This window comes from Gymnogyps californianus, chromosome 16 (genome assembly GCF_018139145.2).
Source record: "Gymnogyps californianus isolate 813 chromosome 16, ASM1813914v2, whole genome shotgun sequence".
NCBI classification, from domain to species: domain Eukaryota; kingdom Metazoa; phylum Chordata; class Aves; order Accipitriformes; family Cathartidae; genus Gymnogyps; species Gymnogyps californianus.
The window spans coordinates 3,900,328-3,928,242 of record NC_059486.1 but is presented as its reverse complement, the minus strand read 5'-3'; the positions used below and the strand labels follow the sequence as shown (position 1 = coordinate 3,928,242).

Here is a 27,915-nt window from a genome sequence, read left to right as displayed (position 1 = left end):
TAATCACTGACCTTCGGTCTTGTCCCTGGGCATCTGGAGACAGATTTTCCAAAGCTGTTCCCTTGGTCTGGGAAAAGCAACTGGTGAAGGAATTTCCTGAATCAGAGCTGTTATCGCTGTTGGCCAGTTTGGGCTTCCCGGACGAGAAGGCATGGCCAAAGCCATCATGGACTAGACTTCTTTTCTCCTGGCTGTCCTTTGACCTGGATGAGCTCGTTTGAGTGGAGGGAGGGGAGGAAGTATCGTTTCCTGAGTCATATTCATGATACTCTCCGTTCTGGCTGGCTAGGTTGCCAGGCGGGCTGTCTGTTTTGGTAAAGAGGTCAGCAGAAGACCCTGACTGAGAGATCTGAAAGCAAAAAAGCCATTTGGCATTGTTTGAACGGTTTTTTGGGGGCGGTGTTTTTGGTTTTACTTTGCTTTTTTTTTTTTTTTAAGTAAACCCAGAAATTTTACCATCATGATGCACTGAAACAAAAGGAAAGGAAAGAAACAAAGAAAGAAAGAAAGAAAGAAAGAAAGAAAAAGAAGAAAGAGGAGAAGAAAACAAAAGCACATATCCCTGAAAGAAATCCACAGTAAGAAGAAACTTCTTTTCCCCCTGCTATGATAACGGGAAAATTTAGAGATCATGCAAAGAGTATCAGCATGCGATTCATGTTAAACAAAAGAGTTCAACAAAGTAAATGGGCAACCAAAGAATCAAAATAACTGACTAAATAAAAAAGGTATAACAGAGGACAAAGCCCTTATTTAACCTTAAAGAGGGGAAGGAAAAAAAAAAGAAATGGGTATATACATATAAAAAACCTACATAATCCTTGGAAAGAAAACAAAAATGAAACAAAATCTTAAATGACTGAATTTTTTAAGCTTCCTTAATAAAGAGGCTGAATGAATGTCACTAAAATAAGCAAAGAAAAATCAAATCAAATCAAATTAAGGGCTTCTGTACAAAGTAAAAATTGGCAAATGAACAAGCTTATCGCTTTGAAACTAAAAAAAAAGGAAGGGGGAGGGGAAAAAAGAAAAATCCCTCTGGAAATAAAAGGTATACAGATACTTCTTTATGTGCTTTTTTCCCCCTGAAGAAGATATAGCTAATGCGCTCAAGTGACCTCTAATAAATTCCCTGGTGTCTTGCGGATAGCATCCACTTACCCATCAAGAACTCCTCCTTTAGTAGGTAAGGTGTAAGAAAAAAGGAAGAGCGGGCAACATAAGTCCATCATTAGAGTCTCAAATTACATGAAAAAAACATAAACCCTCTCTTCAATCCACACTGCCAACTGTTCGCTTGCCTCCTCTATGCAAATGTCATGACTGCTTTTTGTCTGCTTGCTTGTCTCACTTATTATTCATTTTTGTTTCCTTCTGCTTTAAATTAGGCTGGCCAGCCCGTTCCTGGAGGCTGATTGCTTGTGCTGAAAAGTCGCAGCTTGCACTAAATCCCCTTGGGTTTCATGGAAGTGACAAAGGGAACTCAAGTGAGCGAAGAAGTAAAAAAATAAAGCAGAGGAGGAAAAATATCCCCCCCTGTGCTGCACTGGAGACCTATGGGGAAGGGGACGACAGCCCTGCTCCTGCCAGCCTCTGTGTGGGGGTTCAGCCATATCCTGGCTGGGTTTCGGTGGGTTGCTGAACCCAACGGGGTCAGCAAGGACCCCAGACCCACATAGGCTGCCCTGGGCAGGGCTGTTGTCTTGGGACCCTGAGCACCACCAAGGGGATTGACATCATTTGAGTATTTTATAGTTCAGTTTTAGCTCCACTGGCATTTACCTGAGCCAGTCCAGGAAGGTACCGGCACTGGGAGTGAGGCTCTGTTAGTGCTAACATCTGCCCTTGCAATGGGGTGAGAATTAGGGTCAAACACAGACCCAGCACGTCTGCACTCTCGTGTGGCTGCCTCCTCTTTCACTCAGATGCTCTGCTCCTCATTCCCACCCATAAGGTTTGGTCCAGAGTCCTTAGAGTGTGGACACATAGGTTTGGTTCCCCCCGCTTGGGATAGTCCTCCAACATGTTCCCAGTAAGCCATGCTCCCTCAAACACGTGCACATGTCCTCACACCACGCTCTGGGGCACACAATGCCCTCCTTCTATGCCATGCTCTCCACGCTGGGGACCTGGGCCATGCCCTCACAAATCTGGGGTATTCCGAGCTGAGAAAACCACATTGCGATGTTAGTAATATCTCAGGGAGCAGAGGAGACCTGGATCAGTTGTCACACAGCAGGGTCAGGGCCAGTCCCTTTGGAGAGCTTAGCCCTGGACCGGCTGGCACAGGGACAGGGCTCTTCCTCATCGACAGAGGTGCTACAGACCCAGCCCGCGTCACTTTTTACATGGAGCTCCTTCATCCCATCAGATGGTGCCTTCACATCCACCCTCCTGCCTGTGGCATCTGATCTGTGTCTCTGGGGGGGGTTGCTCTCGACCTAGTTCAAGAGGTGCTAACTGGGGCAGGGACAGCTGACTCAGATGCATGCACTGAACCAGCAGCAACTGAAACCAGGCTGGAGCTGCCAACACAGAGAGCAGCTCTCAGCACACAGTCCACGGAATGATGACTGCCCACAACATCCTCACGCTCTGAAAACACCTGGAGTTGGAGGATCTCCAAGTACTTCCTATGTTGCCAGAGAGAGAGGCATTACTGCTTCTGGGACAAGGGACAGAGGGAAAGGAATTAGTTCATCCCAGCAAATCCATACTGGAGCTGGGGACTCCCCCATCCCCACCCCATACTAACTTCTAAGCCACGCTCAGTCCTAACTTGGAGGCATCGGGAGCCCCAGCAGCAGACATGGGAAAGAAGCGATCCTTCTTCACTAGCCAACTTGCACCTTCAACGCAGAAGCCTCAGACAGAGAAGAAACATCTCTCAAATGTTCCCAACTAGGAATGAGTGGAGACACACATTGCAAGTCCTCATTTCAGCATCTGGTACTGCTCCTTGCTACTTCTCGGCTCCAGCACTTCTCTACCAGTCCTTGTTTACTCCCGTAGAAACTGGAATGTCAAAGGAGCATAAGAGAGCCAGGTATCTGGCTCTGTTTTTCACCAATTCTTTCTGAAACCCTGATACCACATCCAGAGCCCCGAGAGAACTGGCCTCCTTACTACGAACCACTGCGCTCTCCCCAACCACATCCCAGAATTGCGCTTTCAAATATGGCACCAGATGTTTTCTTAAAAGATGGGTTATGGTTTGCATTAGATCTGAACCCTAACCAAGAGACAACCAGCTTTTGACCACCTTTCATTTACAGGCATAAAACCACCACGTGAGGTACTCCCTGGCTACAGAGGTAGGAAAGGCCCGGAGCGGGCACAGGGCTACTCCAAGGGACGCTGACCCCAGCATCGCACGCACAAACACCTTGCTGCTGTTCCCTCCCAGTCTAAACCAAAAGGCCTTTTTTTCTGCCAAGAAATAAAGCAGTTTCTTGGCATTTCTAAAACAGCTTTTAAGACTGCCGCTGGGACCTGGGATGCATGCTTTTGCTTAGCCTTCGCTGAAGTCTACCTTCAAAGTAGCAACTGTTGTCAGCACATCACAAAATCTGTCAAATGACCGGGGGATCAACAAGCTCCTCTGTAGCTTAACATCTCTGGTAGCAGCACTCTGGGAAGAGGCAACATGTGGATATCAGTGAAATATGGAGCCCACGGTCCTTGTGAGGGCTGGAGGGTCTGGCTGGGGCAAGGCAGGTGGGGGGGAAGGACGACAAAGCAGCTTCCCAGCCCCACCACCTTGGGGCACCAGGCTGTAGCCAGTAGCTTCCTGCAGGCTCCAGGGGAGATTTCTGTCCTGTGGCAAGAGCCAGGACAAGTCTCAAGGTGCTCGACTTGCCTGTCTGCTCGGACAAATTCCCCATCTGACGACCTTGGCTTTGCTTCTGGTCTTGTTTTACTGCTTCTGAAAGGCATGCCAGCCACACGAGATGGAAACAGAGTGCCGCATCTGAAAACACTATGTGGAGCTCAGTTGAACTCTAATGGCTTTTTATTTTTCTAGGGTGTCTTAAAAGAGTCTGCTCTTTCATGAATCTAATTTTCTCTATGTGAACATTTGGATTTTTTTTCCCCCTCTCTAATAAGTAATTAAATAATCTCAGTGAACTTTGCTTCCTCCAGCTTTCAGCAGGGGACCTACTGCTGCCCTCAAGGGAACCCAAGATATATATTTATTAGATTTTTTTATTTCAAATCATTATTTAATCAAGATGAAGGGGGAGTAGAAATGAGGCCCTCACTCATACTCCAGACTGTAATTTTGAGTGCGATCCTAGACCAAGAGGCAGTGCAGTCTAATAGGTTACAAAAATACAATCACTACTCGTCTTCCAATTAAACTGAACAAGTCCATTTACTGTGCTGCAAACAGCCCTGAGGCGAGAGATGACTATACATTTCCTCAGCCATAAGGGGACTGAGACCCATCAACGAGCAGCGTGTCACAGACTCACTTATAGTTGGAGGATTTCTTTCTTGGGTCTTTTTTTCTCTTGTTTTGCAACTCACTTCAAAGTGGAGTTAATTTCTTTTTCAGAGGTGCATAATGTCTCTCTCTCTCTCTTTTTCTGTGCATTGTAATAATGAAAGGAATAAAAAACTTGCGTCAATGACCCTGGCGAGCCTTGCTCTTGGCGAGGGCCCAGCAGACATCTGCCGAGGAGCCGCCGGCGTGGGGAGCAGCACCTGCTGAGAGGGGCTGCTCGGGGGAACGAGGCTGTGTGCCTGGTCTGGGGTACCTCCATCTTCCAGAGCAGGGCGTTGGGGGGAGGCCTTCGCCTGGGGGAAATGGGCTCACTTCTGCTGATGATTTGCCCCAGCTGAAAAGCCAACCTCTTATTAAGGGAATACAAAAAATAGCAGTGCTGTAGGAATACAATATAACCCTTTTTTGCACAATTATGAATCCCTGACTCAAGGAATATTGAGTGGAAAATACCCTTTTTTTTTTGCTAGATGGAGAGTTCAGGGTGAAGCTTTCTCTACCACAAGGGCTAAGCTAAGTCTAGGAGCATGGAGGCAATGACACAACTGTCCCTGCAAGGTGAGAGCTTGGGTTATTTGGGGCTGGATGGCAACACTGCTGAGCAGCCTGGCTCACAGATCCATTGCTGGGGGTAAATTCCTGAGAATGCCAGGCAAAGGTTTGTTCCTTTACAAAGATCTTTTCAGCCTGCTGGGGTGCAGCCAGTGTCGCATGATGCAGGCCAGGGTGTCCCCACCTCGGCTCGGGCCAGGCTGGCACTACTTTGGAGCAAGGGTTTGCCTTCCACCACCTCCTTTTGTACCTGGTGTACAGCATGGCCCTTCAACGGCTCCAGGCATCCCTCCTTCACCCCAGGCTGCTGGCCTCCCTGCGGTCCAGTGCTGAGCTGCCAATTTACCGGACAATAACCAGGGGTAACCTCAGTCCCCTGGCTGGGAAGGGAGAAAACAAAAAGCAAAAAGAGAGCAACTTCCATATTTATGGAAAGCTTTGCCTTTCTGCTCTTCAAGGGCCCTGTTTGTTGTCAGAAACATGCTGCCTAACAGTTAAAAGAATAGCTTTTCCTATGTAAACCAAAACCCAGGCTAGAAAACAGAGAGCAACAGCAAGCCAATAGGCAGGTCTGCTATAAGGTTTCCTAAGCCCTCCTGCACATGCTGTCCCAGCCCCTGCACAGTATTTCCCCACTTCTACCTTTCTGCAGACACATGAGCACAAAGACAAACAGCATCATTTGGAACAACCATACCCCACTGAGCCTCATGGAAGATCTGGCTCAAGCCTGTGTTAATTTGTGACATCGTAAATGAGTTTCAGTGGAAGTAAAGGAGCTGGCAAGGAAAGTGTATGCAGCATGCAGTTATCTTCATCAGGTACAACAAAGGCAATTAGATTCATACCCTGCAGGTATTTAGATTGCACTGCTCAACTGAAAGCACAGTGGCATGTAATAAGTCTGTGTCGGTGTGGAATAAAGTGTCTGCAGCAGGTTAGGGATATTCTGTTCAAAAATAGATGCTGCATATTACCCATAGTTTCTCTGCATGCTGAGGCACAGACCCACAATCCTATTCTCAATAGGTGGCGATTGCAGCTGCATGGGATTAAAGGGAGAATGAGAGGAAGAAGCTTGGAAATTCACTGCCAAAAAGAAAAGTAGCAGGGAACTTTGGGGTGTTTCTGCATGTGTGTGCATGTGTGCGTGCACCAACTTTATGCATAAAGGCAAGAGGGAAAGAAGCAGCAAGGTAGATGCACGGGCAGGGCATTATTTTGTATGCTTTATCCCTTATAAATTACAGGTAGACCTAGTTAGAAATTGTGGCTGTTCCAGTAGAAAGGATGGAAAACAAACCAGGGAGGGGAGGTGTGTGGTGGCAGAATGTACCACAAAATGCTTCAAATTTTCAGAAGAAAAAGAATATAGAATAAAAATTGGCTTCAAAAGCAAAATCTTTGATTTGGAAGTCCTATAGCATTACCTCATGGGAGTTTGTGTATTGTCTCTCTGGGTCTATTCTGCACATTAGGATCCTCCCTGGACAATCCCTTTCCTTTGGAGATATGACAATGCATCTCCCCAGGTAAGGATGGTTTGGCTTGGAAGCGAGGGCCAGAGGGAAGGGTAGGGAGTGACACATGAACCCCCAGAGAGGACTGAAACATGGCATTTTTGAATCCCATTTCTGGGGTTTTCCACAAAATCTTCTCTTTTCCAGTAATTTATTTTTTTATATGTGATCAACATTTTCTGCAAGAGCAAATTTTCATTTCATAACATGTCCAGGCTGCTCTCAAAGTAGATTCTGACAGAACTAAGCTTATTTATAGAGCAACCATTTAACTCACAAAAAGGAGAGGCAAAGAGTTGTGTATAGTCAATTAATAAATGAGACTAAAAGTTCCCATTCCATTTTTCCCTTGCCAGGTTTGAGTACATGATATTTAATGACCTTATTCAGAAAAACTTCAGGGGCAGCACTTAACCAGGGGCTTTAATTTAAACAAGTGCTTAAACGTGCTCTTGAATGATGTCCCAAGAGAGTGTACTACTATTTCGGAATGAAAGCACACTAGTGGGTTTCATAGTAAAGGTACTGAAGCCTTTTAGTCATTGAAATATTTGCCTGTATTATTAACCCTTAGTAGAAAGAATGCACAGGGGCCTGATGACTTTTACTTTGCATCCATCCCCCGCATCTGTAACTATATAGCGCTGATTTTCCCTGCCCTGCAGCTTGTGTGCTCATTTACCCCAAGTGAAGCAAGTGAAAAGGGGAGTGCAGCATGCTCGAGTTTAGCTCATTTTAAAGCTTTTACAATTTTAAATGAGAGTTTACTCTTGCTCATGGAACAGAACAGCTGGCAGTCGGCCTCACAGGACTCAGGGAGCCTGGCTTCAGAGAGAGGAAACCTAGTACCAATTAAAAACCAGGCTTAGACTTGAAAACACTTATGTAAAATATGCAGCTTGAACCAAAAAGAACTCTAGTGACACAATGCAGTCTTTGGCTGGTTGTTTTTTGGGAGGAGCTCTTAACTCATTCCTACCTTCCCAAGTTGACAGAGGGCAACACCCCACGCTGATGGCAATAAAAGCTTCATACCTTGTTATTCTTTTCTTTGCATGTGCGCGCACACACGCATCGAAGTGTGGTGTGCAGGTTCTGCTATTCACTCTACCTTATATGGTTTTATAAGCAATGACTCACATGTGCACTACACACTCAGTAGATGTATATAACGAGAGCAAATATGCATATCTCTAATGTTGAGAGACAGCTTGTGCCTGTCTGTACCCACGTATAATCTCTGTGTATTTTGATCGGAACGCTGTCTGTGTGGGTGAGCAGATAAAGTCTCTCCTCTTGCTGGCACTCTCTCTCTCATATCTGATGTAGCTACTGCGTATGGCTGAGCTATTTCCAATTGATGACTGGGCCTAAAGGAGAAAATCAGTTCCCCATTATATACCACTTTGGGGCTTGGAGAACTCTGTACTCAAGACACCTCTAACGTTACACATCCACATGCGTGAGTACTAGATTCTGCACTACCTTGAGTCCTATGTAGCAATTTTTCTCTCCAGAATGCCTATCAGATACTAACACCACGATCAAAGAGCATCACACCTCTGCTTTGCAGCTACCGGGAACAAAGGGGAAATGTGCCATGGAAAAGGAAGACTTCATATCCATCTGTATCTAATATTTCTCTCCATCTCTTGGTCCCTCAATTCTAAGGCATGTATTATAGCATCTCTTTCCTTGTATATGGAAAAACATCCCAAGGCACTGAGCCTGATTTTACCCTCGGCTGCACATGCAGTTCCCATTAGCATCAATGAGAGCTGCTCGTAAGTTCTGAATTTGGCCCCTGGGCTTGTCAGTCCAGAGCAACATTGATCCTAGAAGGATCCTGATAGTCAGAAAATATCCCCTGCCAATAATCACCAACTCATTAAATGTAAATGTTTCTTTTATATACGTTTGATTCCCTTTCTTCCCCTGAAGGACTAAACTTTTTGGACATGAAGACCAGTGAATTAAATTCACATCCAGCTGAGCAAAGACTGCATAACAAACACTTCCCTGTAAAATATCATTGCTGGAGGCCACTTTTTTGTTAAATGTCCTCAATTCATTATTCATAGGCTAGAGCCTCTGCAAATTTTTCCCCTCTCCAGCCCCACCCTTGGTGTGAAAGTGCTGAAGGAAGGAATGACTTTAAATACGTTGGAGAACAGCACCATTAATAAATAATACAGTTTTAACCAACTTTGTCTAACATTGTCATAATTGAGTTATAAAAATTTCATATCAGATTTCTTGCCCAAATTCCTGTGGCTAGTTCAAGCAAAGAAGCACAGTGTGTAATACTTACTACTTCCTTCGGAGACAGGAAGCTGTAGAGCGGAAGGGTTTGGCTGGCTTTTTGGCTGGCCTGAACCTCTGCAGAGGAGCTTTGCTTTGCTGTGATCTTTGAATGGTGCCGGGAGCGTCTTCGCCGTGTTTTACGCCCTTCCTCCCGAGACCTGGCTCTGTGCCTCCAGAAGACATAAACAGCCATACCGTTATTCCTTGGTACTGCAGTAGCGCTCATTACCAGCTCCATACAAACCCTTGGCAGCTCTGTGCTAGGCCATTGCGTGTGGGAGAAGGTCTTCCACATGACTGCTCTGTGGAGTCATGATGGAGAGAAAAGGGGTGTTTTGCTTTTCTACTTTTTTAAAAAATATTTTGCATCCAGGCTTTGCACCTTAACCTCAAATTTCAGCTCCAATTCATGATGGCTCAAGGCAAACCATACTTTCACACAGCCTTGAATGTCCCTATGGTAGTACACCTCCAAGAGAGGACATGCTCTGCTCTTGCATGAACAACCCTCCAATTACTGATTGCATTCCTCCCCCCACTGATCATCAGCTTTTCATAAGAAAAATTCCCAGTAGTTAGGAGGAGTGAAGTGGGAGAGTGGGGGTGGTTTGTTCAAGTGCTTTCAGGAAACGTGAAACATGAACTGATGATGTGTATAAACTATGTGACTTGCTATTGCAGTGATGCCAGGTCTAGCACCAGCATCCACTTAGCTGGCCCCAGGATGCATCTGTCATCCACAGGACAGAGATTTTAATCAGGTCGGAGACAGTGGCTATAGATTGCCATGGGCAAATATATTTCCATTGCTAAGACCATGTTTAAGGTTTTCCTGGGACATCAGCAGTACAGAGCCCTTGGGCTGGGGAATGGAGACTAGGCTGGAATCAGCTGTCATGGGCTGATCATCAGCCACGGGGATTAGAAGTGACTGCTGGACTGAAAAGCTGCAGCCACTGCTCCTCGAGGCAAAACCCTTCTATGGCCGAGACCATAAGAAGCTCAACCCCCAGTATGTGACATAGCTGCTACCAGAATGGGATGTGGCTCTGCGCAGAGTGTGTGGGTCACACAGGCTATTGTAATCATGTCCTTGAGCCCACCAGCAAGTGTTGCAGGACACTCAGCTCAGGGAGTGGTGACGTTACCTGCTTCGGCAGCTGGGGGAGTGGGAGTCGGAGCTCTCTGAGCGAGAGTGGCAGTGGCGGTGGCGATGGCGATGAGATTTCCGGGTGCGCCCACGAGAGCTTTAAGAAGCAGAGAGGAAAACCACAGTTAGGCTAGCAGACTGGGGGGATGCAAGAGCCAGCAGCTGGAGGCTGAAGCCAGTAACATTCAAATCAGAAAGGAGATCTGTGTTTTAAACCAAAGAGATTGGTGTATGAAACATTGTGCAGGACACCAGGGCATGAGAAATTCTCCATCCCTTCATAGCTACACTGACATTAAGGCAAACCATCTTACCGAGATCTATGCTAGCATTTTAACTACAAGCTATTAGGTTGGCTCTGTAGCCTGCTGGGGGGAAGATCTATGGACTAGCATGCAGGAGTGCAGCAGACAGCACCAACCTTTTCTGCTTTCAAGATTTTAAAGAGCTATGTGCTAGCCCGCTCATCTGCTTGCCCTTCATCCTGCAGCCTACCCTAAGACAGCCAGGAAACAGCCTGGGACCTTCCCATTGCTGAGCCTCATTGGGGGAGCACCGTCCCTCCAGGCAACCCATCGCAAAGCTCCAACCCTTGCATTTCTTGCTCCAACCCTCTCTGTAGTGCAGGCTCCTTGTTAAAAAGCAGATGCAGAAGGACAGGCTCCAAATAATACAGTACACTGAGTAACAGCCAGCCTTCCCCACGCTCTCTAGGTGGGAGGGTCTAGCCAGTCCTCTGGGCAGTTCTTATGGTTGCTATATAAACATAAAGCACAGCTTCCCTAGCTGCAGCCTGCCCTATGCACAGTTCCTGCTTGAGGGGCAGCACCATTTTACCTGGCTTCTTATAGGTGTCCACTCACTGCTGCTCCCTTTTCTGACAAGGCCACAGGACAGTTACCAGCAAACCGTGCGCAGGGACCCAGGTTCAGTGCCCTGCTGCGCTTCCCTTTGCTCTGTTCGAGCTGTTACTGATGAATTACCTGGCCCTGTTACTGAAGGGCTGTTGTTGCCTGCGCCAACAGCTGAAGTTCTGCATGCAGAGAGCAGGGCGATGTGGGTGGCACGCTACCTGTCACCTTCTGTGCCCATTCCCTCTCATTGTTGCCCACCACAGCAATTATTTTAGATCTGGTAGCGTAACCGTCTGCTCAGGCTGGCATTGCTGTGCCAGAAAGCAAAGCTAACGATGGTTAGCTGGTGGGAACAGTCTGGTTTCATGGCCACACTATACCAGTCACTGACAGCGCTAATACGACCTGCTTGGACAGCATTTAGCAATTTGCTGCTATAAAAACTCAGCAAATCAATTGCTTGAGAACAGCATCTCCTTTAAGACAAAAGGACAACCTCCAGAGCAATTGCTTGAACTCTGCCTGGCTGTTTTCTCTGATGCTTTTCACAGGCTATTATTATATTTTTAAAAACTTCACATTTTAGGATCCTCCTTCCTTATTTCCATACAGCTGAAATCAGCAACACTGAACATCTCTCCCTCACGTGGTGGATTTGTGTGAAAATCCCCGTGTTTGCTCTTCACCCTCTGCATCAGTCCCTCCAGTTTAAGTTTTCCCTTTCTGCAGGAGGAAAAACTGGTCCTGTGTGATTTAGATAACCAGTTGCTCGACACAAAGATAAGCCAAAGCAGCATGATTATACAAAAATCCTGATCCGAAATGGCTCATGGGATCTATCTAATCCATGCCCGGGAGCAATAAGAAGGTTTGCAGAAACCGGGAGTGGCTCAGCTCTGATTTGTGAGCTGGAAGATGAGGGCTAAAACGCCTTGGCTGGTTTATCCCCAAAAAGCAATTCTAGCAGCTCTCGTTCCCCTAGGTCAGTGCATACCAGCAGGGCATCTGATCTTTGTTTTAATCACACTGCTAGGCTACTGCGTATCGGCCAGTGCTACGTTGGGCTGGGGAGATGCCTGCTTTTACTGATAACCTCGGAAGCCTCAGTTTTACCACTGAGATTTTCAGGTGCATAGCAGCCCAGTTTGAGAAAAAAAGGTGGCTGTGCTACGGAACATGCAGAAATCGTAGAGAAAAGGAGATGGGCTGCAAAGGCAGCACAACATGCTCTACACCTCATGGATTCCCAGTCTCTTCAGTCCCAGTGCGTACTGGGGTGACACTGGTGGTGTCAGGGGCTATTGTCCCTTTGTCTCCTTTCTGCTTAAGAGCTAAAAGTTGCATTGGGAAGAATTAAAGGGCGGGCCCTACTAATGCCAAAAAACCAGCAGATTTCCATCTGCTAGCTCAGTTTCTGTCTCTAGTAGGGTATCCCAAGTCCCAGCAAAGCCAACCAGGGGTTTGGTGCCCAGGGTTCAGCCCCAGAACTGTTTCCTTGCTCTAAAAGCAGGTAGGAAGCCGCAAGTTGCAATTCCCAGGAGAAGACAGAGAAAGAAGTGAAAAACAGAGAAGGCTTACAGGGCTGGAAGGAAGGCCTGAGGAGCCACATTTTATACCGTACCCCTTGATTGTCTGCCCCATAGGACAAGGTTTGTGCTCTGCTAACACTCCAGGACAGATGGGAACCTCAACCCCAAGTTTTTACAACCTCCATCATCTCCAAACAATCCCTTCTCTTCCCTAGTCCCCATTGCCTTCTGCTCCCATTCGGATATTTGGTTGTACTGTATATCATGAGTAGCCCCTACTGTAACCTCCAAGAGCAGCAAACAAGGAGCTAAGGCCCTTCTCAGTAAGGGTGTGCCAGCCTGCCCTTCGGGCAGCGGAGCCTGCGGGCACTGCGCTCTGCAGATTTCAGTTCATCCTCTCATGCTGCCCTCATCAGAAAAGCGGGAGTCTCTGCTGAGGACTAGGTGAACAAGACACTGTACATCCTTGTGAGATACAAAGAAAGTACTGAAGGAGGTGGCACAAAAGAGGGAGAGGAAAGATCTCCAGCCTCTACAAACCCTTTTCCATTCCAGCAAAACCAGAATTGCTGGTTTTAGCTGTGAAATAATCCTCAGAATTGCTTAGGGCTGTGCAGCTGGTGTTAGCTCCAGGGGACCCACCACATCAAGCACTTCCTAGCCCCACAGCTCTGCGCAGGCAGGGCAGGGAACTCCGTGAATTGCTACTTACTGTTTTTTGTGTTTTCTTTCTTCCTTTCTCTTACTTTTGGGGCTTGAAGAACTAAATAAGAAATGGCTAATTAATTCGGAGATTTCTGTTCTGATAAAAAGCTGCACAATCACACATCAATGTTACAACTAGATTGCCCAAAAGCGTGCAATAAAAATGAAAGGGATTAATGATTCTGCCGCAGCACAGGGGGTCTGAGCGCCTGCTGACAAATCTGGCTTGTGGGCTTGGCCAAAAAGGATCCTCAAAGGGATTAGCCATCCTGGTGACTTTGCATTTTCCCATAGAGAAGATGAATACTTCTTGATACTGTACGCACATGTACTGGAATCAGGAGAGTTCTTCCAGTACAGACCTGGAAAGCCACTAGCTCTGAATGTTTCAAAGATGGGCACTGCTGGGGGATGCCATACTGTTTGCAAATGAAACCGTAAGAGAAATGAAGACTCAAGATGCAGTACGGATGCAACATGGATGAGGTTGCTAGTGGCTAGGTTATACCAAGAGGTCTTTTCCAGTTATGTGCTTGATTGCACAGGTTAGGCTGGAGACCTGGTTCTTGTGGGGTCTGAGGAATGCATAAGGCTGAATAGGGAGAGGGTAGCCCCAGACCCACAGGGAATGGGGGGAGCCAAGGGGATTCCACAAGGAGACACAGAAGAAAAGTGTCTTCTGCCCCCACCCAGTGAACATCAGCCTTGTGAGATCTTGAAGAGATCATTAAACTCATATTTCTAAGGGACCACCCACACTTGCTCAACTCTTACCTGTGTCTTCTCTTCTTTGAGGATAACCTGCAAGACACAAATATGTACATTGAATACAGGGTCTCACAAAATTGGAAATTTGAATCAGAGACAATGTGTTTAGGACCAGCGTTAGACTGAGCACTGTGAGAAGACCTCAAGTACCAGTCAGGCAGAATGGCCCTGGCTCTCCTTTAGCCAGCGGGCAAGGGGGTAGCTGAGAAGTGCTGGTGTGGTAGAAGTGACACTCCACAAATAATTGAGACTATGATCCTCAGGATAACAAGTCTATAGAGATCAGATACATCCCCTGTCCCTGGTGGGTCCCTCTCCTCTGCTACTGCCTCCACAGTCTTGCACTGCACTTAGTTTGAGGGGGCAGAGGTGGGTCCATTCCCTGGTTTTCTGTATGAAGGACCAAGTAGCAGTCAAAGGAAAAATCCTTTCTGTATAACTCCAGAGCAGCCTCACAGCCAAACCAGCGTCATGCCTCTCTCGCCTCCTGGAGCATCCCTGGGATGACACAGGAGCCACTGTGCTGGTGGTCCTCGTAGAAAACCCTGGGAGCATGGAGGACACTCTTCCTTGCAGCGAGGCCTGGCCCCAGTACGCTGCACAGCCCGCTGTGTCTCATCTCAGCTTGGAGCACAGCATCCTGCAGAAGACAGGGCCTGAAGTCCTGCCTAGAGGGGCCGTGAGATTGCCTGTGGCAAGGTCAGTTGGGATCTGTAGTTGAAGTGCTACCAGGTGTCTGGAAACAACCTCCATTGGTCACTAACGCTTAATGGTTTATCGTGCTACCTTTTGGGACCAGCTACAGCTTATCCTTGGCTTGCAGGGGCATAAATGGGTACTAAAGGTTCAAAGCCAAGGAGCATCTGATCCAGGACTTCCATCAGGAGATGGCATCCATAAAAGAGCATAAGAATCCTTGGGAAGGAAGTATTTTAAAGGAGTTTCTATATCCTCATCTCTCCTCCTCCCTCCCTTTTCTTTAAGATTCAAGCTCAACTTTTTACCCTGTTATCCATTTTTGGTAGCTTCTCTCTTTGGTTCAATACATTATAAATACATGAACTTTCCAAAGGAGATGGCATCCACTGTTCTTTTCAAATATTGGTTTAACGGTTGAGAGAAAACAGTGAAATATTTGCAATTTTAAAATTTAATTGTGTTCTTTAAATTAAAAATGGGCTTCAGAAGGGGAACGTGGAGGCAGTCACCCGGGGCTGGGAGAGAAGACTGAGATGTGGATGTGGGGAGCTGGTCTGAGCCTTTTCCTGGTCCAAACGCTGACACTTTCTGCAGGCTGGGGGAGAAGGGAAAGGGACCAGTGCAAGCCCCGAGCGCCGATCCTGTTGACATCCCAGATGGTGGGAGCCATGTGAAATAGGACATCAAGGACAGCAGGCGGAGGCTCTGCAGACCTCGCGCTGATTTGGCTCGTCTGTGTCTCCTTCCTCACACCCCGACAGCTCATATTTATCCATTTGCACTGGGTGTGCACCCCATTTTGTGCCCTCCATGCCCGGAGGGACGCTGGCTGTGCCCCTCCTCGGCTGTCCAGCTTTCACCTCCCAGTGGGGCCCTGCCCTCTGGGCAGCCATTATTAAGAGTCAGGAGTTTGACGCCTCTCTCTGCCTCCTGGTGCTGGGCTGGACCAGCTGCCCGACGGCAGTAATGTCTTCCACCCCTTGTCCAAACCCCCCGCAACGGCCGCTGCCAGCGGGGAATAACATTTTCAAGGAAAAAAAATACCTGTTTCTTTTTCGCTTCTTGGAGCTTTTCTTCTTCTTCTTCTTCACAGGCGAGGGGCTGTAGGAGGGAGACCTGAGGAGGCAGAGGGGCCTTAGGGACCGCAGGGCTCCCCACAGCCCTCCCCGGCCACCCCAACCCTTACCCCGCCACCAGTGGCATCCCCCCAGGGTGAAGAGGGGCCGGGGGCTCCTGGGGCCCCCCAGGACAGGCTGCGGGGTGAGCCCCAGCCTGGCCTCTGCTGCCCTGAGGGGAGGGCGAGAAAATGGCGGTGCCTCCCTGGGCCTGTGGAAACCCCCAGCCCCTCGCACCTCCCCATAGGGTATGCACCCTCCATTTTACACCAGCTTTCTTCCCTCACACACAGCCGAGGGCTGCCTGTCCCCTCCTGCCCCACACGCCGCCATGGCCACCCTCACCTCCTTCGCTTCTTGCGGCCGGATTTCTTCTTCTTCTTCTTCCCCCGGGCTGGCGGCAACGCACGCTCCCCATCATACGAGGGGCTGAGGAGGGGGGGAAAAACCAAATAAAAATTAAAAACAACAAAAATAAAACCTGAATCAGCTCACATGGGACTGCTCTCTCCCGTCCCCACCTCAGGGACATTCAGGGCAGAGATCAGTTTTCACGCTGGACATGGGGCACGGGCGAGTGCCTAATTACCCTCTAACGAATAATTTGGTCACAGTTTAAATGAGGTGTCTCCTCCGTGGGTCTAATGGAGATATAATGAGACAGCTACTGTATGCCACAGCGATGCTGGCTGATTATTTAAAACATGTTTGCTGAGGTTAACGACTCCGTAACAGATTTATAGGTTTTGTTGCTCTTTGTAAATATGCTTTAAATAATTAATTGGCATTTAATTTGCATACAATAATTATTGCAACCAGATGCATCTAACTATAATAAAAGACTTGACATATGTTAAATAGCAATTGATTAGAAATATATATATTTATTGAGATGCTATGGTAATTTAATGAGATACGCATCTCTTACACAGTTGTTAAACCTTAAAAAAAACTCCTGTAAATTTCTTTTTTAAACGTATGATGCCAAATTGCATTATGTTTCAATGAAAAGCAGATACCATGGTTAAATTAATTCAGAGCACTGTGCTGAAAATATGAGAGATACTCTGCGGCTACTCATTAACCAAAGCAAACGCTCATAACGATGGTGGCAGCCTGTGGATCCCCATGTTAATCCCCAAATCAGCCTGTGGATCCCCTAATTGAACCCCAGATCTGTCTGCGGATCCCCAAATGGATCCATGGGGGGCACTGCCAGCTCCCCAGGGCTTCTGCAAAATCACTGTTGGAAGTGAGGGCGCTGGGTTTGTGCCTCAGTTTCCCCACTTCTCACCCCGCCGGCGGGAGGAGCCACCAGTGGGGAGTGTGCGAAGGCAGCCCCGTGTTTGGAAAATGCTGTGGGATCTTTACTGCAGAAACTGGCCAAAAATTGAGCCATTTCTGCAGAAAGAACAAACGTTATCATTGTCCTAACACAGAGCAAACATCACAGCACATTGGCCTGTCGGAGGTGGTGACAGGGGGACGTGGCGGGGGGACTCAGGCTCCCCTGCCTCCCAACACTTGCTCACCTGGGGCTTGAATTACTACAAAAATTACACTATCATGAAAAGCCAATTGCTTAGTACTTTTAATACACTTTTTCTTTTTAAATTGCTCTGCAAAACAAAACTGTACGCTAATGCTTCGGTTGTGAACTGTGAATAACTGAGCACGGAGTGCTGCTGGTGCAGTAAATCCGAGCTGCAACCACACTGTGGCCCCAAGGAGCATCCAAATACTCCTCCTCTCTCTCTTTCTTCTCCCAAGGATTTCACTGACCAGCAGAAGCACTGTTAAGAGATACAGCACACCTTGGGCTTAGTGGGTCTTTTGTCTGTATTAAGGTAGAAGAAAGGTGTTTTCCAAGACAGCTTGTTGTCGCTAAGCTCAAACATCTGCCCAAAGACACCTTAAGGGTCTGCCCCAGACCGGGGACCTGAACACCCATGTCAGCCCCTCAGTGAGCAGGATGCTCAACCCCAGCTCCCACGTGCTTTCCCCTAGCACAGATTTGGGCTCCCCAGCAAACAGGTCTGGGTGCGTCTCAGCCCCCCCTTGCCCAGGGCCACGGCCAAGGGAGAGCAGGGAGAAACCTCTGACCGTGCCATGCAGCCACAGGCGGTTTCTGTAGAGCCCTTCTCCCTCTCCCAAGACAAAGCCTTTTGTCTTTGATGTGGAAGCTTTCTCCCTGCACTGATCCAACTTCAATTGTTTCTCCACGATTGTAATCAAAGTCTAATTAAAAATACGCTTTAGATTATTGTTCCGGTTAGCCTGAAATCTGAAGATATGAAATGTGCTTTCTTGCTCTTTCTTTCCAGCATCTTTAACCAAACGAAGAGGCTTTAATCCCAGAGACAGTTTAGCAGGCAGGGCTCAGAGACCCTAGCTGTTTCATTTACAATGTTTGATTCATTTTTCCCCTCTCAAGTTGTCATGGCCTAATGACAAACTGATAACAAAGCTGTGTCCTAATGGAGCCAATGCTGCTGGTCTGATCTAGGTGTAGGGAGAGGGGAATTGCTGAGGGTGATGCCCAGCCAGGGGTACCCTGCGGGCCTGGTAGCACACAGGGATGCTGGCAGCTTGCCTGTCTTCCAGCCAGGGCTACTTGCAAGGAGGCTGTAAGAGCAAGCCATGGAGTGGAAGTGAACTGCAGGTTTGCAGGTTTCTCCCTGCAAACATGCATGGGGATTTCATACAATTGCATACACTTGCTGTACACTCACATGGTCATTTAAGCCATCCCCAGCTCTCGCAGACCCGCGGAGGGGCTGGGTAAACAGTCACAGATGCCTCCTTTGCCATCCCCTGCTTTGGGGTGACCGCTCACAGCCCTGGCTCCTACCTGCGTGACCTGCGGTGGGCATGGTCTCGTCTCTCCTTCCCTTTCGCACAGCCGTTGGTGGTGGAGGCCTCCTTGACCGTGCGGCCACTCAGCTTTTCGGGACGTCTGTCCTCCGCAGGGTACGGCAGGCAGCTGAGCGTCCCGCTGTGGGAGCAAGAGGAGAGAAAGAGAGCGATAAAGAACTGTCCATTCAGCTGGGCTCGTCGGCTGAAGGTTTCCCATGTACCGGGGAATCCCCTTTCCTTCTGCAGGTAGGACCCGTGCTGCTGTGAAGGAGAGCTACAGGTTGCTCTTGGGCCTCCTGAGCCTGCAGTGCTCAGCCCTGCAATGGGAAATGCTCCTACAAGGCTCCGGAAAGCCCCCATTTCCAAGCCAGCCGCACTCCAGTGTGGGTATGCTGTGCTCAGCTTTCAGGCAGAGATGCCACGAGCATCGTGCAGCCAAGGAGCAGCTGGACACTCCCATACTGCGGGGACAGCACAGGGTCCAGATCCAATGCAACAGCAAGGGGCAACGGTAGCTAATCAGACCGGCACCCCTGGACATCTTCCTCTGTGTTGTGGGTTGTAGCTCACCAGCTCTGCAGAGACAGCACTAGTGTTGCATTCTGGTAGGAAAAAAGCTTTTACATTTCAAATGCCATTCTCTAAACCTGCTATTGTGTTGCTAATACCTTGCCACACATCCTCATCCTATCCCCCTTGCCAGCACTCAGGTAGATGCAAACTTTTGGCAGCCAGGGAACAGCCCCTGTCCCTGCTCCTACAAATAGGGTGCTGGGCCAGTAAACACACCTGGTCCTGCTGAAAGCCCAAACTGGAGAACCTGGGACAGCCCAGCAGAGCTAAGGGGAATCACCTGGGCCAGGCAGGTGCCTGCAAGAGCCCTGGGGAGACCATGAGAGTTGGCAAGGAGCAGAGCCAGGGCAGGGGAAGCCTGGGGTGAGAGGTCTTCAAGAAACACCAGGGCTTGGGCAGGGCACGCTGAAATGGAGAAAAGAAGCCAAATGGAAAAAAAACAAACCCAAATGAGCCTGAGCTCAGACACTTGGGAGGAAAGTAAATAGGTTTCCAGGCCCTGCAGATGTTTATTTCAAAGAACAGAAATATTAATGGAAAGCCATAAACCATACCCAGCAGGGGCGCCGAGAACGATATGGTTTTGGTGTCATCCAGAGTATTATTCAAACAAATAAAGCAAGCATCGGCATGTCCAAGCCCAGCCTGGCTGTGGGGCGGTATTGATGGTGGGTTGGGCTCAGCTGGCAGTGAAAGTGTCCTCATGTCTTCCCATTATCATTTTGAAGCCAATCTCAGGAACAGGCTGTGGGTGCTGCTTTGGGGTGTAGCCAGCCCCAGGTCAGCTCTGCGAGGTCCCACTGCTGTGTCTGCCGCCTGACCTACCTCGTCCCTTCAGAAAGCAGCGTGCCGAAGCCCCCGGGCCATGTGGACCCCACCAGAGCAGGGGGAGGCGGGGATGTCCCCCTGCCAGCCCTGCAGCCACAGTGGCTCAGGGATGCCGGGAGGGTGCTTTGGCTGCAGAGACCGTCACAGCCATCGCACATGGGCTGTGGGGATAGGAACAAGGGGCCGGGGCCAGGCGCATGCCGTACATCTGGGGGGTTAAATGGAGTCAAGAGGGTGGTTAAAGAGCAATGTGACGCTAAAATGGCACGTTAGCCCTGGTTAGGCATGGCCAGAGGTTTGCATGCCCCAGGGAACACCCTGCTGCCTGCCCCAGACATGAGCAACACTTTTTGGGGCTGGAGTTGGCACAGGAGCACCTGCAGAAGAAGGGTGACCCCTCTCTTTCCACCTGTGTTTTCTCTCTCAACAAACTCCCACTTTCTCTCAGAGCTGACTCCTTCTTGGAGCCCATTTTGTAATGCCTGAACGTTTAAGGATGTGTATCAGCCAAATACCAGCAACAGGGGTCAGTGGGGGGAAGCTGGGTGAAATATTTCTGGCCCAGGACATGCAGGAGGTGATGGTCCCTCTGGCTTGAAAAAGCTATTACTCTGCCTGTAATAAATCCCCCAGTCGCTTCCCAACATCTATGTTATTTTTAACCATACGGGAAGCTACATGGTTAATTGCTTTCTTTGTGCGAGCTAATTAGCTTGTGGCCTTTCCCGAACCCCTTTTAAGAACGGTCTTCTGAGGCTCAATCATTAGGATCCATTAAAAATGTCCCCAAATTAATGACCTGTGCAAAGTCTGGGCTGGATCAGCTCCAGCAGCGGAGGCGGGAGGGTTCCTGCCCGGGCTGGCGGCATGCTGGGGCACCGCAGCCTCGCAGGAGGGACCCAGGCACGGCAGGCAATGTCCCTCTCACCCCAGCCTCTGCTCCCACTAATGGGATTTTCAGGTCCTGGGGTTAAAACATATTGGCCTTGAGGCAACCAAGGACTCCTGTCCTGCAACGCACTAGGAACCATTTCTTCTGGGCTTGGAAGTAATTATTGATGGAAATAATTATTCTCCAATTCCATCAAAGGCTGGCTTCAATTCAACCAAATGGTCTCCTCTGATGAATGCTGAGAGTCACTAACGCTCTAAACTGGCTGGTAATCCCCTTGTGTTAAGCTCCATAGACATTGATTGAATATATATATAAAACCATATTTTTTTGTTGTTGTCTTTCATGTCTTTCATGACTGCTTGCAGTTTGGTGTGAACAATTACTGTGGCCTCAAAGGAGAGGATTATCACACCTTCCCCTGCCGATCTCTGCCTGCAGCAGAAAGGAGAAAGCCTCTGCGGGTGCTTTGCTGCAGCCAGCCCCAGGAGGGCAACGAGGATGCTCAGGGCGATGCAGCTGGAAGCGCCGGGCTCACTCAGCGCAGGGGACATGCTGCCCGCAGAGACATGTGCCGGAGCAGGCAGGAGGAAGAGGAGGCAGGAAGGATGCCCAGGGTTTGCCCTGATGGGGGGCAACACTGCTCCACCATCGGAGTGAGGACCGCAGCCTCTCTGCCCAACGTATGGGTTGCATGTTTGTCCCTAAGGATGCACTCCTGACCACGGGCAGCAGGGCCAGGACAAGGCAGCTGCCCTCCCAACCTGCGTGCCCTCCAAGTTTCTCCATTTCCATTAGACAATTCGATTGCTTGCACTCATTTTTCTTTTTTTCTTTCTTTCTCCCATGCAGAAATCCAGCCTATCCATCAGACCTGTCCAAAAGCAGCATCCCTGCTCCTGACGGGGAGACCCCACGCAGCAGGGCACCCGCTGGGATGCCTGCAGCCGGCTCAGAGCAAAACATGCCCTGTGCAACCTCCCGCCATGGGCGGCTCACCTTGTCCCTTCCCTTCGCAGCAGTCTCCAGTCCAGGAGGGGTTTTTTGGGCTCATGGCAATTTTTGCCAGCTTTTCAGTGACTGGAAGAGAAGCAGCAGGCACGCAGGGCTCCCACCTCTCCCACCAGCCCAAACCTTTCACCGCTTTTCACAACCCAGCCAGCCCATCTCTGCATTTTGGTATCAGATTTGGGCTCTCCCATGTTTTCCTTCCCTAATAGAATGTGTTGACAGCAGAGGGAAATGATCTGTTGCTACCCTAATAGAAATGATGCAGAAAAGTTCACTGGTGGGAAAGAACCCAAATATTCCTAATTTGAAGGGGGGTGAAACCACCGTAAAACACCATGGCCATTTGGAGGAGAACGGGGCGGGTGACGGCAGCCCGGCTGCGAGGTGTGTGTGGGGGGTCCCTCTTTATTTTTGCAAACTGCCTGAACCGCTTCCCACCAGCTTCTCCCAAAGGCATGTCGTGTTTCTGAATCCCACTGGGCTCCCTGCTTCCAGCAGTGCCCCGCAGAGCCCTATCACCTGATGCCACCCCATCCTGTCTCCCTTCCCCGGGGGCTGGCATGTCACTCCCAGTTTGTAGTGGCACCATGGAGGCCAGTTAACCACACTGTGGCCCCCGCGCTCCACAATGGCTCCCTTTGGGACTGGACATCACTGTTTGCTGGGGAAAGGCAGAAAGTCACTGACAGGCTTGGCAGGAGGCTTTTGCACCGGGTGTTGTACCGGAGCCTGAGGTGGCCGTGCACATGGGTGGCAGGATAAGGCCACTTCTCTGCAGAGGCCAAGGAAAATGCAAGACCGGGGAGGTCCCACAGGGCGTTTGCAAGACCTGGGAGATGTGCTGGGCTCAGCAAAGACCCCTCATGGAAGTTGTTAAAGGCATGCTGTGGCCTCCAGAGCCATGGGTGAGCCCCACGGGTGAGTCCTGGGGGCTTAAACCAGCCCAGCCACAGGGAAATATTCCCCCCCTGTTAGCCCCCACAGGATTGCACTGCCATTCCTGCCCACGGACGGATCCTGGTACCCTTCACAGAGGATGGGGCAAAGGCACAAGGTATTTGGTGCCTCAGGGAGCAGACCTAACTCACAAACCATCCCCGTTCCTCCATCCCGGGCTGCTGCGCTCGGTGCCATGGCCAAGTGCCATCTCATCAGGCCATGAAATGTGGTTCTTGGTGACGCATACTTCACTGGGAGCTGAACCCAGCGACACCCGTCCCCCCCGGCCCCGGAGTGACATGCAGTCGGTGCGGGTTTGGTGTGCACTTGAAATCCCTGCGTGCTGGCATCTCAGCGCTGCTGGGGCCGGGCAGCTGCCCTCCCCTGCCTGCAGGCTCTTGTGTCCCAGCCGAGCTCCTCTGCCCTGGCCCTGCAGCAGTCTCCTGCCACAAAGCTTTCATCAGTCATCCTTTTCCCCCACAGTAACTCATCTCAAGAGGAGAGAAAAGCAGGAAAATTGCCTTCTTAGTGACCTTTCAGCTGCTGGACCCTGTCACCAGGCCATCTCCCCACCCACAGCAGCATCGTCCCTCGTCTCTGCAGGACGGGCTCCAGCAGTCACAGCCCTCAGTGGCCTTGCCGCAGCCCCTCTGCCCTTTTCAGCTGCTTTGCAAGCAGCAGTGTAAGCACACCAGGGCTGGATCATGCTAACCGAGCCTTTTTTTTTTATTATTTATTTTACTTTGCACATGCAGCTGGGTTGGGTGCTGGATGCACCCGATGCACCCGGCCGCATACACAAGCACTTCAGAGGCCCCGAGCACTGACTGCACTTAGCAGACCTGCACCGACAGCATTTCCAAGCTCAGAACAGAGTATTTGGGAAAACCAATACAGAAACTTTACTACCTTGCCCTTTTCAGCCCTGGCTGGCTCCACATTCCCATCATCTCTACAGCCCCCAGTGAAAAAGTAGGAGTGGCTCCAGCCAACCGGAGTCCCGAAAATGAAAAAGGTTAAAGCATCTCTGATAAGCCTATTAGTTGTGAATGTTTCACTGGCATTAAACCAATGATGGATGCCTCGCCTGGGGACTGGGAACATCAGCCCGTGAAAGGACACAGGCGTCCGTGGCAGGCGCACCGCCCCGAGGGGAAGCGGGACAAACTCCTGCGTCCGCAGCCACTCGCACCAGGGATGCTCTCGCTACTTCGCCTGAGTAACATGCAAAAAGGGCATGGACACGTGATTGAATATCTCATCTTTCCTCTCCTTTCCTCACCTGGAGGTTTTGGCTGTGCAGGAGGGGGCAGGCGGCGGGTTGGCAACCCCGCTCTCCCACATCCCTGCAGCTCTCTGCCACGGCCACCTCCGATGTGCTTCTGCCCTGGGCTCTTGGCCCCAGCGAGGGTGGGCTGAGCTGCTTGCAGCATTTCTAAAATCCACTGCTTTGGGCTGGGAAGCCTTTTGGCGCTGGCAAAATGACCCTTTTATTTTCTCTTGCTCTCTGGCTTTGCTCATCTGATTGAAAAAGAAAATGGTCGAACTGTTCCTTTGTCCTAGGAGAGGGAGGGGGCAGAAAAGAAGGTTGTAAAGACATTTCCAAGCAAAAACTCCAGCAGATGTGTTTACACAAAGCTCTTTGAAATATGCACTAAAAATACCTCTTCAAAATTAGGAGATGGGGAAAATTGTAAGTGCTTCCCACAAACACACACACACAAACACCCCACGGCAGGTTCTTTCCCCACCTCATTCAAACCGTTATTATTAGTGCGGCAGGAGCCCTGCAGTTTGTTATTGAAAATTATAATAGCAAATAACCGAGATATTTTCCCTGATTACACAGACTCCAAGCCAGTTCAATTTTAATCTTCTCCCTGCTATTTTTTCCGTGCATCAGCAGAGGCACCAGCTGCAGAAAAGCGCATGGTTTTCTTGAGGCAGTTTAAACGCAGAAGAGAAATACAATTCTGTAATATACATTTTTCGTCCAATTTTTGTCAGCCGTGATTCACCTCCCCATCCTGCTCCTGGGAACCCTGCATCCTGCTGCGAGCCCGTATGCGGCAGCAGCTCCTTTTGCTGCTTGGACTCCAGAAAGGTTTAACAACCACTCTTATCACATCCCGGGCCAAAAAAGCAGCTTGGCTTTTTATTTTCCAGCAGTTGATTTGCTATGCATGGTTGAATCAGAACAGAGGAGCTTCCCTGCTTGAAGAGGCCCCGGTAGCGGCGCAGGGTCAGTGCCAGATGCTTCGGGGGATGCTGTGCGGTTGCAGCCCACGGGGAGGGCTCTGTCCCAGGCACCAGCTGGCGGCGGCGGTGGCTCCCGCTGCGCAGCACGGGATGGATGGCTCTGGCAGAGCGTAAAAGTCCACGGGGGAAAGCGATGCTCCTGTGGACCATCTTTCTTAGGTAGGGTCAGGCACGAGGGCGAGCACAGCCTCTCCCTGCTCCCCACTGCTGGGTCTCATCCTCCCCGGGGGCACCAGGACCCCGTCCCCCTTTCTTCCTGAGCGCCCGGCCGCCTTACAGGGCTCGGCGTCACCTTCCCTCGCTGCCAGCAATCCGGGATGGCTCTGCCGACCGCCTGCCAGCGACAGCAGAGATAAATCCGAGAAATATGGCATGAAGTCATATGGTTTCTAAAGGAAACCTGGACCGCTGCCTCATCTCAAGTGGTTTCTACAGCATCTTGTGCCTCCCACGCTGCTGGCTTGGAGGTCCCTGGGGTGCTTCATGCCCGTCAGCACCTGCACGCTGCTGGGCCAGGCTTGCTCTCAGGGGGACAATCCTGTGCCTTTCCTATCCTCAAATCCTCCTCCTTAGACAAATATCCTGCAGGTTCCCATGCCTGTAAAGGAGCCAGTTTTCTCCTCAATCAGGGAATAGCAAAGGAGGAGCCTTGGCTGTCCCCGGTGCCTGCAAATGCAGCCGAAAGTGCCAATATTGCCATGCTGCACCGTGCCACAGCAATCCTGCACATCCCTGATCCACGTTTTGGGGGACTCCAGGCTCCTGAGTGACCCTGGCGTGGCAGGGACTGGTCTGAGGAGGGACTGGGGCCAAGAGCTTATGCTAAACCCTGCCATAGCCCCACGGTCACTCTCCTCCCGGCCGGCCACAAAAGGCACTCCCAGACCCCATCCCGGCCATCATCCCCCAGGCAGCCTGGAGCAGCCATGGGGGCAACCGCTCCACGGCGAAGGAGGCAGAGCCAGGCATGGCCGTGGCATGGCCAGGCACGGGGGCAACTCTAAGCAGCCCTCGTAGAGCTTGCGATTCGGAAAAGCCTGGATCTGAGCTCAAATTTCTCACTAATCGCGTGCCCACGAGCAGCGCAGGGCAAAAGCAAGCCGGGCGAAGGTCAGGAGCAAGGGCTGGGAGGGAGCTCGGCGGCTGTGGTTGAGCACTTCCCAACACAGCACTGGGAGCTAGAAACTGAGGAACACCAGGAGATGATGCTTAACATTTTAGGACGGTTTTATCAAAAAAACGAACTGAAAGGTGTCCCAGAAAAGAAGTGCTTTGCCACTATCTGCAATGTGGTCAGGCTGGAGAGCAGCTTCATGCCCAGCGGGCTGCACAGTGCCAACCCCCCCTGCCCCAGGGAGCGTCCCCTGTGCCACCATAGCACCCCGGGTTCAAGCCAAGCCCCCGCAGCAGCGCCTTGCTTCAGTGCTGGCTGCCATGGATGGGGCCGTGCTTGCACACAAGATTCCAGTCCCTCGCACAGGTTAATCCGGGATCTTTGGAGATCACTATCCTCCCAACAGGCCTGGGCTCACTCTTTAATGAGGAAGCCACCCTGTGTGCTGCCAAGGGATGGGAGGGCCGGGGCACGGGATGCCACATCCGTGGTGCTCTGTCATTACAGGTGCTCTCTGCAATGCGCCAATTCCCTCCTTTATCCAAAAACCCATGCCGTTTGGCATGGCGAACAGCAGCGAAATAGTGTATTTGCCAATAACATAGCTCGTTAAATTTTAATCAAATAGGGGATTGTAAGCACACAGTTACCAGGAGCTCCTGGGAGCGCTGAGAGATCACTTTAAAAATGAATTAGTAATAAGGCTTGTTGGAGGCAGCAAGGAGAAGACGGCTGGAGAAGATGCATTTGGAGCAGCATTGCTCCCTTTGCCGCTCACATAAAGCTTTTTCCTCCTCTCCTTTAATTTTTTTTTTTTTTGAATTGCCACTGGAAGAAGAAGGGAAAACTCATTGGAAGTCCCAACACCCAGATAACTCCAAAACCCCCAACCTGTTCGTGCAGCTGCCGCCTGCCTGCGGAGCTGCCCTGGGAATGACCCTGGGGACAGCATGGAGAAGACTGCCGCCCCATCCATCCAAGCTGGGGACAGGGACACTCAGGTCACCGCACCCCGTTAATAAACCACTTCCTGAGCCACCCCATGTGCCGGGACACAGGCATGCATGCCTGCCTGCAGCTAATGAACAGCAATCCCGAGGGCTCAGCTCGAAACAAGTCCGACATTAAAAAATGTTCAAACCCCCCCAAGACAGACCTGCGGGTGCATCCGAATGGGCATCCCCAACCCGGGTGTCCAGGGGCATCACCCGAGCAGGGCAGCGCCGGGGGGGTGCCCCATGGGGCTGCCAGACAGAGGAGGTGAGGATAACATTTTCTGCCGACCCCCCTGCGCACCCGTGAACGGCAGCCAGTCTGCTGCGCTTGGGGGGTCTGGTGAGACGAGGTCCCTGGACATCCCTCCATTTGAGACTTGTCTCCTGAACATCCATCCCGCCACGATGCCCAGGGCTGCACTGCCAGGGCCACGTGGGGCCGGGAGGGCTCAGTGATGCCGCGAAGAGCAGATGTCCCCGCGTGGGGATGCGTGGGCAGCAATTAGCTCCCGTGGAAAGGAATTAAGCAACAGATTTCTCCTGCCGGTGAGATGAGCCTGCAACGTTCCCAGGCCAGGAAGGGAGGTGGCAAGCGGTCTTTAACCCCCCTGCTACATGCTGCCAGGGGCTTTTTATGGCCAGAAGGGCCCTTTGCCTCCCTGTATCGCATCTCCTATGTCAGTTGAGCTGGGAAATTCCCAAATTGCAGATCCATGGGTGGGAGGGTTTGGTTTGACTCCAATCC

At 50.3% G+C, this 27,915-nt stretch overlaps 1 protein-coding gene across 1 annotated transcript in view; it reads right to left on the bottom strand.

The window, feature by feature from the left end:
* The window catches only part of SRRM4 (serine/arginine repetitive matrix 4), a 45,379-nt gene that overhangs the window by 4,906 nt on the left and 12,558 nt on the right, over positions 1 to 27,915 (bottom strand). The window contains exons 2-9 of the mRNA XM_050906903.1: positions 18,555 to 18,698; positions 16,049 to 16,132; positions 15,633 to 15,704; positions 13,896 to 13,922; positions 13,129 to 13,179; positions 10,032 to 10,130; positions 8,891 to 9,053; positions 12 to 349 (exon numbers count right to left, since the gene is read on the bottom strand). Of these exons, the coding sequence (XP_050762860.1) occupies positions 12 to 349; positions 8,891 to 9,053; positions 10,032 to 10,130; positions 13,129 to 13,179; positions 13,896 to 13,922; positions 15,633 to 15,704; positions 16,049 to 16,132; positions 18,555 to 18,698 (978 nt within the window). The remainder of the gene's footprint in view (positions 1 to 11; positions 350 to 8,890; positions 9,054 to 10,031; positions 10,131 to 13,128; positions 13,180 to 13,895; positions 13,923 to 15,632; positions 15,705 to 16,048; positions 16,133 to 18,554; positions 18,699 to 27,915) is intronic.